This window comes from Oreochromis aureus, linkage group 3 (assembly GCF_013358895.1).
Source record: "Oreochromis aureus strain Israel breed Guangdong linkage group 3, ZZ_aureus, whole genome shotgun sequence".
NCBI classification, from domain to species: domain Eukaryota; kingdom Metazoa; phylum Chordata; class Actinopteri; order Cichliformes; family Cichlidae; genus Oreochromis; species Oreochromis aureus.
Genome location: NC_052944.1, coordinates 48,775,620 through 48,789,868, shown reverse-complemented (window position 1 = coordinate 48,789,868; position 14,249 = coordinate 48,775,620). Strand labels below are relative to the sequence as shown.

General features: G+C 36.4%; 1 protein-coding gene across 1 annotated transcript; it reads right to left on the bottom strand.

Annotated features, from left to right (window-relative positions):
- Positions 1 to 1,516: 1,516 nt before the first annotated feature.
- Positions 1,517 to 11,778, bottom strand: LOC120439008 (protein-glutamine gamma-glutamyltransferase 2-like). Its single transcript, XM_039609639.1, has 15 exons — positions 11,493 to 11,778; positions 9,855 to 10,022; positions 8,958 to 9,209; positions 8,497 to 8,615; positions 7,998 to 8,126; positions 7,678 to 7,855; positions 7,437 to 7,572; positions 6,755 to 6,864; positions 6,519 to 6,634; positions 5,838 to 5,964; positions 5,278 to 5,390; positions 3,625 to 3,799; positions 3,270 to 3,424; positions 2,838 to 2,971; positions 1,517 to 2,359 (listed from the first exon to the last, which is right to left on the bottom strand). The coding sequence occupies exons 1-15, from the start codon at positions 11,500 to 11,502 to the stop codon at positions 2,209 to 2,211; spliced, it is 2,073 nt and encodes a 690-aa protein (XP_039465573.1). The 5' UTR covers positions 11,503 to 11,778; the 3' UTR covers positions 1,517 to 2,208.
- Between the last annotated feature and the right edge of the window lie 2,471 nt (positions 11,779 to 14,249).

Genomic DNA, 14,249 nt, shown 5'->3' with positions numbered 1-14,249 from the left:
CTTGTAACAGTTACTCCTCATTCATCATTTCCTCTTCTAGTCCTCCAAGTTATTCTGTTTGCTAATGATATCTCTAATATATCCAGTTTATCTAGTCTTTCTTTCTTTCTTGATGATGATAATGATGACTATTAATATTAATATAATGTCAGGACCACCACAGTTAAAAGACGACAACGGAAAGATGAAAGACGATGATTTCCTTCTTTAGTTTGATGTATGCCAAGGTGACCAACACTTTATAAGCTACACCTTACTAGTAGGTTGGACCGCTTTTTTCCCTTCAGAATGAAAAAGATTCACCAAGGATCTGGAGACATTCCTTAACTTAATTCCTTAACTCCCCAAATTAATGATCATCTGGCTTTCCTAAACCTTTATCCATCACTTTAACATCAGATCGACCCAAATCAACATCTGTCTTTTCATTTACCACATTTGCTCCTCTTCATACCCCACCCACTCCCCAACTACTGGATGTACTCCTCTTAATATAACATTTGGCTTTCTAACACTGTCATCTGCCACTTCAACACATCAACAATTACCACATCTGCTCCTCTTACATTGACTCCTGGCTTCATCTATCACTTCAAAAATCTCCACATCAGTACATTATATTGATAAAATGTAGGTTTGTTACAGCAGCCACAGACCAATTCGATTCATTTTGAATGAAAATCTGCTAAGGAGTCTCCACCAGGGGGCAACAGATGGTTGAGCTTGACTATAGACGTGCGTCTCGTTTTCAGCTTCAAAGGCTGAAAACTTTAAAAGCTCTGTGAAATTTAGGAAAACTAATTTAACTTCATCCTAACTATGATAACAATTAGTCGCAAGATCTACATGAGATTATTTTGACATGAAAAAAAAGAAAAAAAATATATTTTTAATGAAATTACAAAAGTTAAATACAAAACCGGATATTGAGTTTAGCAGAGATTTTTGAACTCTGACCCTCACAAACCACTGAGGAAAGTATTAAAAGCATGTACTGATAGATATTAAAAACTGTATTCCTTCACTATGGACATTACTTTTATTTTTATTGCACAAAAGGACAAGAGCATGATGGAAACTGCGCCCACAATATAAACAACTGGATTATGCTGCTAACACAACTTATTTTTGCTCCGTTCTGCCTGCCACAGCACACTCATAGACAGCAACCTATGTTTGTATTGTTAGTTAGTAATTATGTGACAGCTCGTTTCAGGTCATTTTATGGAGTAACAAAAAAGCAATATAAGAAGTAGTGTGCCTAATTACTTTGTCCGGCAAGGAATTAAATAATGCACTTCATTACTTTTTTAAAAAAGTAACAAGTAATGTGTAATTCTTACATTCGTTTTCTTGAGTAATGACCTCAACACTTGTTAACAAGTGGCTCGTAGGTAGACACAAGGAAGACTCACCTTAAATCAGACTTCGCTTTATTGTACTTATATACAACAATGGAGACTGTAATTACAGCACGTTATGTTAAGTAAGACTTGAAATTCACCAGTGCTAATGTTAATGCAATCTGATTAGAAACAAACCACATGCTGAAATGAGTTTGACTCAGCCTCAAATGCGCCATCATCTTTAACACTTGACATATTCAGTAAGAACCAGTTGGCTGAAAGCTGAGTAGGGATGTCCGAATGTACTGAAAAATTGACTAACATATTTTAGTATTCTATTTTGATTAGTTGTCAACAAATAATTGTATAGTAGTGTCCTTTATGACTATGTTATGCTATTTCTGTTAATGTTAGTCTGACAATTTATATGATTATCTCTGGAAAAAGAGATGTTCCCAGAGAACAGACTGGGAATTAGGATTATAGAAGACAATAAAGACAAAGATTGATTTTATTTTTTGTTACTTTAATATATTCCATTTCATGTTCTAAATATTTGATCCCACACAGAGAACAGCTTTTTAAAAATGTATTTAAATTCATTATTTTAAATGCTTACTGCTGATATGATAAACTACAAGTTCACAATGGTCTCACAATCATTTACACCAAATTATATTCTATTTAAAACGATAGAAGAAAATTTGATTTGTTTCTAGTCCATTATATCCCACCCTATGAAAAAAAAGCTACCTACACCACAACATGAATGATAATAAGGAGATTAATTAGATTAATCTATCTTAATTTCAAAGTATATAAAGAAACAGGAACACAAGAAGCTGTAAATGAAACCAGAGCTTCATGGTTTCACTTCAACAATGTAGGTGCTCTTTGTGTCTCTGAAGGTGCAGCAGCTGAAGTTAGCCACCACAGTCTTCGGTCCGACCTTGTAGGGAGTCGTGATGATTGTGAGCTGCAGCTTGGCTTTTGGATTCAGATCATACATTTCACTGTTAACAAAAACATACTGTTAATATAACCTGAAACATGGTTATGTTTATTTTTTAATTTCATTTTAATTCATTTTCCAGATTAGCTTAGCCTCGCAGAGCACTTGGATATGGAAAACTGTTGAAACTCGACAAATCTGCATGCCAGCAGTATTTTTATATATATATATATATATATATATATATATATATATATATATATATATATATATATATATATATATATATATATATATATATATATATATATATATATGTATATATAATTCTGTACAAAATTGGAATTTTGAGCTGGAAACATTTGTAGGTGAACAGCATCTGGTGACACAACTAACAACATAGTAGAAGAGATCAAAACTGGATCAAGACAGTCAAGCGTATTAACTCCCACTAAAATCACATTTTCTACATTTATTTTGGAGGGAAAAAAATGTTGGTTTTTCCTGCATACTGCTATATGTTAAGTCTGAATACTCACCTTCCTACATAGGCTGGTTTGAAAAGGCCACATCCGTTGACCGTCAGGGAGCAGTTTCTCAGCTTCTCATTGAGCGAATTAGTAAATTCCACCTGCAGCGTCATTTCACGGTCCACTTGGACTGGACCCAAAGCCTAAAACAAACACACACATACCACAGCATTAAAGTGCTGCAATATCCAGTACAAAGCCCTGAATAGAACAATATCAAATAATTCTTGTAGACAAAATCCCCCTTGCTTGAAAGTGAAGAGTTTATGTCTTCGACTTTGGCACAACTTTCATTTTGGTATCACAGTGCTGTGAAAAAGTGTTTGTTTTTTCTGCTTTTGAAGAAGTAATTAAATAATGTTATCAGATTGGATGTACAGTACTTTCACTTTTTAGTTTATACATTCACATACTTTTTTGTATTACATAGATTTTAATGACCTTCATGGAGATGACTGGTTGCTCTAGGGTGAAGTTGGTCTCAGTTTGGTAGTATTCATCGCTGTCGCTGGCCACTGCTGAAACCTTTATGCTGTCACAGTTCACCATATATTTACTGTAAGTTGCGAAGGGGATCTGGATAGGTATGGTCACATCTGTAGGACACATGGTGAGAGACAGGAAAATAAATAGTTATCTAGAGATTGATGGTATCCTCAGGAAACTTGGTTTCTTTAATGAGACTTGAGGGGGAGTTCAAATTAACACCCTTTAATCATAGCAATCAGTATTATGCATTACATTATTTAAATACAATTTCAATGCAAAACAAAATTATAAGACAGTAACTGCAGACCTTGTCCAGACAGCAGTGTCACCAGTTGGACTTTGTTCAGGATGTTGCCCGCCATTTTGCCGTAGTACCTCATGGCCTGGGCATTGATACGGATGGTCATCTCCTTACTGGTGTGATCCTTACTGCTCAGCTTTAGCCTGAGTTTAATGTCCTGACCATTTATCACTTTGGTCTCCTGGTGTAGAAAGAGAAAGTTAGACACAACCATTTTTAGTGTTTTTTTCTGCCCTGAAATCAGAATTTTGTCACATCAATCACTTTTTTTTTCAGTAACAGTTTTTAGGATGCTTGAAACAAAATGGAATCCAGAAAACAACATCATTGTACTGAAGATTTCACTCAGTGAAATTTGATTTTAAGTAATACACGTTGCAAAAAAAACTTCTAAGAACAGGCCCTTAAAAATGAAACATTTCCATCTAGGCATACTTTTTATCAGTTTTCTGAACTCCTTGTCCAACTACAGGTAGTGTGAGGATGGAGTTCGTCCTAGCTGTCACAGGCAAGGTTATACCTGGACAGGACACCAGTCCATCACAGAGATAACACAGCCCTTACGTTATTTTTTTTATTTTTTTTGTAAATTTGGTCAATCTTATTCAGCATCACCTTCTCAGATTTGCCACCCTTTGACTTTTTTTAACTTTCTGAAAATGAAAATCAAGTTGAAGGATCCCTGTTTTGAGTCGATCGAATGCATGTTGCAGAGGCACATGTATAAGGCGGAGATGACAGGAGTACCACCTGGAACCTAAAAATAGGAGTGATGCTAAAACATGGTATAGAAGTGCATGGGAAAATGATCTTGTACACGAGATTAAGGATGGTGATTTTTATAGGCCTACAGCTGGAACTTTTGGACCATACCATATGCCATAATTGTTTGCCTGTTTGGACTGTGTTATACAGTGGTCCCTCGCTATAATGCGGTTCACCTTTTGCAGCCTCGCTGTTTCGTGGATTTTTTGTGTGCAATTTTGCATGTTTTGTTTTTTTGTTTTGTTTTTTTACAGCGCATTGTGTTCTGAAGTGCTGTACTGTATGTCTGTAAGTTTTCTCCCCAGCAAACACAGCAATGTCGACGAAACGTTTTGCACCATCAAAGGCACCTGTGGTAGCACCCAAAAAGCAGAGGAAGATGCTAACCATCGCACAAAAAGTTGGACTTCTGGACATGCTAAAGGAAGGTAGAAATTACTGTATTTTTCGGACCATAAGGCACACCAGATTATAAGGCACATTAAGCAAAATAAAACAGTCAGATAAGTCAAACTTTACTCAACTCATTTTTCTTGCTTCCTCTACTTCCGTACCAGTGATTCATTAATGTTGAATTATCTCACAGCTGCTCTATTCCCGTGTTTTCTTCGAAGGTTTGAACTTTGAGAGAGTTTAAACAAGAGAGAAAAGTGTGAAAATGTTCATGGCTGTCTGAGAAAAGTGTATAAAGTGTGTAGTGAGGGATTTTTACAGCCTTAAAACATCTATAATAATTGTAAAACATAAAGCTGGCTACTTCGCGGATTTCACCTATCGCGGGTTATTTTTAGAACATAACACCCGCAATAAACGAGGGACCACTGTACCTATCTGAATGTATGCCCTCTAGTTGATGATGCTTTTTATATCATGCTTTAATGACACTAGTTTTACCTGTTCGATTCTCATCTCCACATACTGGGGTGCCTCTTCTATGTCACATCCATGACCTTCTTTTGAGTTCATTCTGACTGCACGATGAAAGATGGCTCTCTCCGCTGAGGTGCCTGCATGGAAATACCCATCAACACAACTTTCAGAGCTATAGTAGTCTGGTTAGTTTTTAGGGTATTGCTGCAAGAAATTTTATCTAAATAGGGACTAACAGCATATTGGATCTCGTATGTTCCAACTTAAGGCACTCCATCATTAGAACAATGAGATTAATACAAAAATTAACCATTTTGCATGGCATAATGTGATTATTTTTTAAATTATACATGTTAAGTGACTTCTTCAGTTCATCCGACCTTTCATATGAGAGGTAAAATATCCTCAAGAACTTTCTATCAACTCAAACTCCGAGTTGATAAAACCTATACAAAGAAATTATTAAACTCCTAACTTGTCCGGGATTGCTTAAAATCAAGCTGTCTTTAGCTGTTGTACTTGAATATTACTAAAATGTGTGTCCAGTGCACTTGAACATTGTGATGTTTGGGATTTTTTTTTACCTTCTTTGTGCTTGTAGCTGTCAGTGATATCAACCCTTTTCCAGGAACCAACAGCCTTGGTAGAGATTTTCTGACCCACTGACCTGGTGTCAGTGTACATTTTCTTCTTTGAACCATCAGGACTGATCTGAGAAATGTAACATGACAACAGAAAATTAGTCAATGCTTTGTGCAAGACTGCAAAACTGAAAAGGCCAAAGTCACCGGTAATCTAAACTTGACGTTGAAGAAAATTGAAATGGTGTTCAGGAATATTGGGCTTCTTGATGATTTAAAGCAGGGGTGGGGAACTGCTGGATCAAGGACACATCTAAAACCTGCAGGACACCGGCCCTTGAGGCCTGGAGTTCCCCCATCCCTGGTCTAAAGTCTAGTCTTTTATTGTGCAATAGATAACAAAAACAATTACAAAATAAATAGATATATTTAAAAAAAACTGTATCCTGGCCTTTTTAGGATTGGAACTGGGGTTATAACTGAGTTTAACTGAGTTAAAAGAGTTCATTCTTAGTAAATAAAAAAAAAAGAAAGCTTTGGAACAGGCAGTACAAAGACTAATGATATTGCATACTTGTATTTTTGATGCTGCCCTAACTTTGATTCAAGTAAAATGTAGAAACACAGATTGTATAGACAGACTGTATAGTATACAGCTGGTTATTTTATAACACTGGTACAGACCATCCATTTGACAATGTCAGCGTTGACCTCAGCGTAGACAAATGGTACATCATACTTGACGTCTGTGTCACCACGTAGGATAGCATTGACTGGGGCTGGACCACAGCAGAACACACCTGGAGCAGCAAAAGCAAAACCTTTAAAAATAATTGTTTGTACTTCTCATTGTACGAATCATTAATTTGTGCATCTGTCTCAGTGCATTCATTTCTAAATAAAAACAAAATAGTTTTTACCTTCACTTTTTTCCTGTGGAGTGGGATCCAAGACCTGCCAGCCATCATAGATACCACCTTTCATGAGGTCTGGTCGTTTCATCCATCCCTCCACCCACACATGGAAGTTCCTGCACAAGAAAGGTAAGCTTCCCAGTTTATATCGCTGAGGTTTTCAAATTGCATAACATAATAGCTCTGTCTGTGTGAAAACATGTTGTGATATGTTGCCAAGGTAGTTTCATTGATCAATTGATTACTCCAATGTTTTTGTTTGTTTGTTTAGGGGTTTTTAAAGATACTCCTCCAGTATCACACTGAATCCACTGGAGCACTTTGGGATAAATGATGACCCAAATTTAACATCCTCCAGTTTGTCACATTTGATGAATGTTTATAATTCTGCATTTTGCATTTTAACATTATCCAACTTATAATAGTTTCATTCGGTTCAGTTTTATTATTATTATGCAAAATCACAACAACAGTTGCCTCAAGGCATTTTATTTTGTAAAGTCCCTATAATGATAAAATTCTGTGTTCCTGTGTTTCAATTGTAGAACAAATTTATGTTAAAACACTGACTAAAAACAGACTGAATACTTTCAACTAAATTGATGTCAGGCCCAACCATAGTTTTACAATAACAAACAATAATAAAGTTTTCTTTGTGTTTGCACATCTGACTGTCTGAATGTCTTACCAGACACTTTCAGAGGTCTCCTTGCTACTGACTCCATAGTCATCATAATATTCATCAATAGTGAGGCTATTGTTTGAGTCATGAGCAGACTGAAAGTTGGTGACGACACGACATGGAATACCAAAGAATCGCATCACTGAAATGACAGACAACAAAATGATCAAGTCGAATGACGTCTCAGTTATGCTTAAAGTTCATGTCGACACTGTCCTACACATCAACAACACAGTATTTGCAGTACCTGTACACATTACAGCAGCGAACACCCAGGACTGTCCGTACTTGACAGGACTGCAGCGGTTTTGAAACCAGCGCTGAAGGATGCTAACACTACTAGTCCAGTAGGTGGGGCTGCATCCATCACTATAGTTCCCATCCCAGCGTCCCACTAGTACACCTTGATCATCATTGGAATTGACCTGCAAATCAGACAAATGCTGCATTCTTCCTCATCCGTTGGTGGCACAAGAGTAAATTTGGTTTATATTATTGTTACAACAGGTAGCATTTTTAAATGAAGTGTTAAATATAAATTGTAATGCACGTAAATTTAGGTCCTACCATGGCACTGATCACACGGCTAACATAGATGGGGTTACAACGAGCAGAGGTGTCACCAGCTGGGTCTTTCCTGTGTTTGAGGTTGGCATCCAGTATCTTGAGACAAATGTCCACCATTTCCTCCTCGAACTGGGTAAGAAGCACAAGTTAGAGCTACAACGCCAAGAGAATGAATGGATGGATGGAATTTATTATTAATCTGGCTGTAAGTTTAGGGATCTTTGTCATGAATTTGTGACCAGTCAGAAGCTTTCAAAGATAACTTTAAAAAAGCATTGTATATCAAATATTCTTCAGGTCCCTCAACTTAACCTGCTAAATGTAATCTTAATTTCCTCTTCGAAGATAAAAGAATTGTGATTTAGGATTAACACTGAATATGCAAACAGTGAATTATAAAATTATAAATTTTTTTTGTGACTAAAATGAAATTTCTGAGTAATCTTCCAAACATTGGCCAAATATGGCAGAATAAGTATGGCAGCACTCTGGTGCTTACCTGTCCAAAGATCCAGGGCAGAGAACTTATGCAGTCTGATGTTCCTGTGTAGACGGTTCCCTCTTCATTCATCACATATTCTTGTCTTTCTCTGTCATCGGGAAGATACACCCAGTCATCTGCAGAGTCGACACATGCAAATATATGCAAGCATCCTCAGTAAACTCATTAGCACACCAACTCAAGTTGATATTTTTTTAAAAGGTTATTGTATCATTTATCCTGTTTCTCATACTAAATGATATCTGATTTGTATAAGTAATAAGGTACTATACAACACTCCAGTTCCTCATCACTTCAACGACCAGCACTATCCGAACATTAATCTAACCATCAGTGATGGGAACTTACATTTTTTAGAGTTATCCAAAGTTGAACTGTACAGGGAGGGTCTCTGAACCCTTTGGAATTTATTTAAAATGCATCAATATGGGCTGTAGGGCTGTAACACTGCTTCTTACCAGAGCACCAGGGGTTGAAGAGCACCACCAAGGTTCCCAGATTTTTTCTTTCACCATGTGTCATTGCAGACAGGGAGTATTTCCCCACAGGAGCGTCAATTGGTGGGGTCACAGAGAGAGCCACAATGCCCCTCTCCAGGACAGCCCTCCTGTCAATCTCGTACTTCCATACTGCCTTGGCATCACTGGGATATTTGGGAGATGGGTTACCAAACTGAGAACGTGTTCCATGTCTTTCTAATGGAGCAGGACCTGAAGTAAGGAACAGGGCATTCAACTATTTCAGTCATTTAGGTAACACTAACAGGCACCATGTTGTTTGTATTGCTGCACATCGTCATTGCCTAGCTTTTCACATTTTAGTCTACAAATAAACACTAGTTACGTTTCTGGGATCAGCCAGTTTTAATCTATTGATATTTCACAATATTTTGCAATCCATTGACTTCTTTACTTCCATCAGGTCACTGACGGTGGACACTCAGGGTTAGTGTTGAATGTTGTTTTAGCCACATGCTAAAGAGCTAGGTTTTCAGAAACAAGATGTTCTTCTTTGGAAAGAATTTCTATCTGGGTGTTTCCAACGGGTGAAAATTAAATAAAACACCATGTACGTTAACCTAACCCTAATGCAAATAGACTGACAATGAGTGGCTGGATATCAACAGGTTTAAAAAACTGTTTTTGGGTGACTTTTGTTACAAATCTTTTATGTCAGTAGTTGAGTTCAAATGTGCTGCCAGTCAGTTACAATAAAGAGAATATTCCATATGAAGCACTTATAATCAGGCTACTTATGTAACTACTTATTTGTCAGTGCACTATTTAAATGCTTTTAGGCGATGCAGCATAATGATTAAAAAAAAAAAGGCTTTTAAAACCAGTTCAAGTGGCTACCTGTCTCCACAGTGAGCAGGAGTGTGTCCCCGACACTGAAAGACTGCAGCATTTCCAGGGTCAGCAGGAAGGGCTGGCCACGCCTAACAATCAGCTGCTTTGTTGTAATTTCAATGGTGCGATGAGCAGCGTTGTTAGCCACGTAGTGAAAATCCACCTTGTTAATTCCTGCAACAAAAAACACAACATAAGTACAAATGTAATTTTCTTAGAGAGCCACAAAAAGCAACTATCAGTATGACATGAAAAGCCTTTGTTAACTTAGATCCCGGAAGTTTTACAAGAAGTTATAATTCAGAAATGGTAGTGATGACTTTTGAGTCACACGTTTCCTATCTTACTGTTTTTTTTAAACTCTTTTAGTTTTAATATTTTCGAATCCTATCTCAAAAATATCTCAGTTTTGACCATAAATGCCCTGTGTCACTGAACTGACCTATGTTTGATTTGTTATGTATGCTCTATTAAAACCCTTTTAACAAATTGTGATTTTTAGAAAAGTGTAAAACAATGAAAAGTTACAAAAGAATCAAATTTTTTTCAACCATTTTCAAATATCTATGAAACTAAAATATTTTATTTAGCAAATCAGTTCTGAGCAATCGGCCCTGGTTATATTTAATTTGCATTTCTTCCCTTAGCTCTGTTTGAAGCAGATGGCCACCGCTCCCTGATCCAGGTTACTTCCTGTTAAAGGGGAGTTTTTCCTTCCCACTGTTTCCAAGTGGTTGCCCATACAGAGTTATGTTGGGGTTTTCTCTCTTTTATTACAAAGGTGCTTAGTAAAGTGTCTTGAGGTGACTGTTATGATTTGGCGCCATATAAATCAAACTGAATATAATTAAACAGAACTGAAAAATATCTGAAAAAAGTACAAAGTTACTAGACACCACACATTGATGCCCTCAAGATAAACAGGTGTTAATAAACATATCAGCAATGGATTTTCTTTGTTGGTAGACTACTATTACAGTACAGTGTGAAAGTCTTTACCCACCTCTTGTTTTTTATTTTTTGCTAGGAAATGGTAAATAAGTGTAGCAATTTATTAAATTGTGTGCAGGCATACATGGAAATATAGGATATAAGGCAAAAACAGAGTTTGTACATTTCTACTGAGCTTGGATCAGTATCTGGTGTGACCAACTTTATTCTTCAACACAGCCTGCTCTCTTCTAATTTCTTCAAGTAGTCTTCTGTAGTGTTCTGTAGTCATTCAAACAATCTTTTTTGAATGTTGGCTGCCTTCTATTCTGTTCCACTACATTGGCAGTGTGTTAGGGATCATCGTCATTCTGAAAAAGGAACTTTTCCAGAAATTTACACACAGATAGTGCATGATGGAACCAAAATCTGATTGAGCATAACTCATAATTCCATCAATTTTAGCAAGATCGCCAACATCACTGGCTAAAGTGCAGCCCCAAATCATGACAGAACGTTCACCATGTTTTACAGATGGCTGTAGAGTCCTTTATATATATTGTCAAAAATCTGAACCAGAATTTTCAAATTTTGATTTTCTGTTCATTTCTTTTGTAATTTCAGACAAATGATTCTTGTTCAACCTTTTTCTAGTTGTCAGGTCATTTATATATATTTATAATTAAAATATATAAATATATCATTTATACTCACTGTTCACCATCGTGCCAGTTATTGGAGGGATCACAACAATCGCAGGTTTGGAAAGCAACAGCTCAGCTCTGAAAACAGAGTAGCAAACACTATAGGCTCCTGCCTTTTAAAGAGCCTGACATACTTAAAGAGATAAAATTCCTGTTGAAACAGGTTTTTGGGACATTTTTTTGAAAGACAGATCATTTCAAACTGCCAACCAAGTGTAATATCAGTGAAACAGACTGATTAGAATTAGATAAAGTTTTTTAGATACCAGCTCAGAAAAGGGAAAGTGACTGCTTTAGTCTCCAACAGTTGGCCTTATGTAGCAGCCGCTGATTATATCACATGAATTCTTTCTGCTGCAGATGCCATCAAACTCATAGACGAGTAAAAAGCACAACCAGCATTCACTGTGCAAATGAACCAGTTGCACAGGTCCAGAGACCAGTAACCCTCTGGCAACCACCAGTCACTATGAAACTGTGCAAGCTGCAAGCAAGTCTTAAGCTGCCATTTTCCATATGAATTACAGGCAACTGTTTCAATCTGGCGGAAACCAAAGCCACCAAACCAAACAGGATTAAAAACAGCTACCAGATTTTTAACTTGAGCTTTTCTAGCATCACCGATCACCCAAAGCACTTTAGACTACAAACCACAATTATTATTATTAAATAATTATTTGATCCCCTGTTGGGATCCATACAGTACATTTGTTTTCTGTGTTTTCTTTTTTATCCAGATTCAGAAGAGTTTTACATGTTTTAAAGTGTTACAAAAACTTATTATTATTATTAGCCTAATACTATGAGTTTTGCTGACACTCATATGATTAATGATCCTTTTATTCTCAGTCGCTGCAATTGCCCAAGAAATGTGGGGATATCACACCAGTTTTAATGACTCTGCACCAACTGCCCATTTGTTTAAGAACTGATTTTAGGATTATACTTTTAAAGCCTTTCATGGCCCCAGAATAGAATAGAATAGAATAGAATATTGGAACTGGTGTCTCTGTACCAAGCAGTACACAGCTGACTCTAAAGGCAATCTAGTGTTAACAGTTGGCAGTTGTTAATTACAGTTTTCACTGTTAACAACAAATAACCTGAATGAAAAATCTTAAACCAGAAAAACTGTAATGCCAAAATTCCCGTAACAAAACCCAACTTTCATGATTGCTAGTGATGTGGCAAAGGTAAATTAGCTCTCAATTTACCATTTTGTCACAATGGTTATAACACAGCTGATAATATTTAAATGCACAACAAGCTGCTGCTTTGCTTAAATATGATCTATTATTAGGGCTGAGTCGTCTTAACTCTGCATCAGGTGACACTTTTTGTTTTGCAGACCTTTTTGTTCTTTATCTCATTGGGTGTGTCTCTGAAATGTTTCTGCATCAGTGCACACCTTTGCATTTTCAGATAACACACAGTTATGTGTGTGACACTGTCCGATTTTTCACAAAGATTAGATTTCAATTATGTCAGAAAACACATGCTATTTTATGTTATCTTCTAGGCTGTTTAATTTCATATTTAGCAGCTTGTATAATATTTTAGCAGGTGAGGGTACATGAGGTGAGAACAGCGAGACATCCTTCGAATGCCACTGAAACTGGAATTTTAATTCATTGTTATCAGAGATTCTTTAATAGGACATTTCAAATTTAGAGGTATTTAAAGTGATGTTCAGTTTAATTAAAGGGAAAATAAATCAAAAAGGAAAATAATTAATAAAATACTTAAAATACGGTCTTTATCCTTCAAGGGCGGGTCCTCTAACAGCAGAGTACCTTTGCCTAGGACTGCGCTCCTCTGGGCAGAGATCTTGGATCTTGGTCCTGGCATCTGCTGGAGCCACTTGCCCAGCTTACTCTGATTACCACGGCGACCACTGTTACCTTTACCTTTACATAAAATCATATGAAATGTGAAATATACCGTAAATTGATGTGTTGTTCTGTGAATAGTCAGTGAAGCATTTGCGTTGACATGACTGATGGAATTTCATGTTATAAATTTGTTAAACTCAAAAATCACATTTTTAGAATCCTAGAGAAAATGATCAAAGAGAAAACTATTTAAAACAAATAACCACCTACAATAATAAGTAAAAGACAAAAAAGTAAGAAAAAGATTAAAGTAAGGAGAAAAAAAGAGGAGCAACTGAAACAAACAACTGAAATCAAATAGTTTTGATCAAATAGATCAAAACAGGCGCTGCAGGCCTGGCAAAAACCACCTGTATAAAACAGAGAATATAAATACATACAAAAATGAAAATCTGTGAATGTAATCATAATTAGGAAAAAGCAATTATAGTTTTCTTGACAGTTGGTTTTATTGATCTAACACCAAAGAAAAGACTCTGTATATACAGAGTGTCCAAGCAGAAGAACATGAAACCTTTGGGCTTAAATCTCCAAACTGTAAAACTTTTCTAAATCAAGACAGCTTGATTTGCAATTTTTTGTTATACAGTCCAGAAAGATGATTTAATTTCTGCTTAAAGAATTATAGCTAAATAGGATTTAAATTTCTATACTGAAATTTAAAACAGTATTTATATACTGTTGTATATATTCAAAAGTGACTTACATTCAGTAGGACAGGTGTCTGCTGTCGGGCGGACAGTTAGCCCAAGGGTGTAAGGCTTCATTGAAGAAAGCACAACAATGCGTGCATCAGATAAGATGAATATCTTATAAGTGATGGTGATCATATGGCATCTGTGTCCTTCTTTGTCTCGCGTTAGATTGTCAGACAA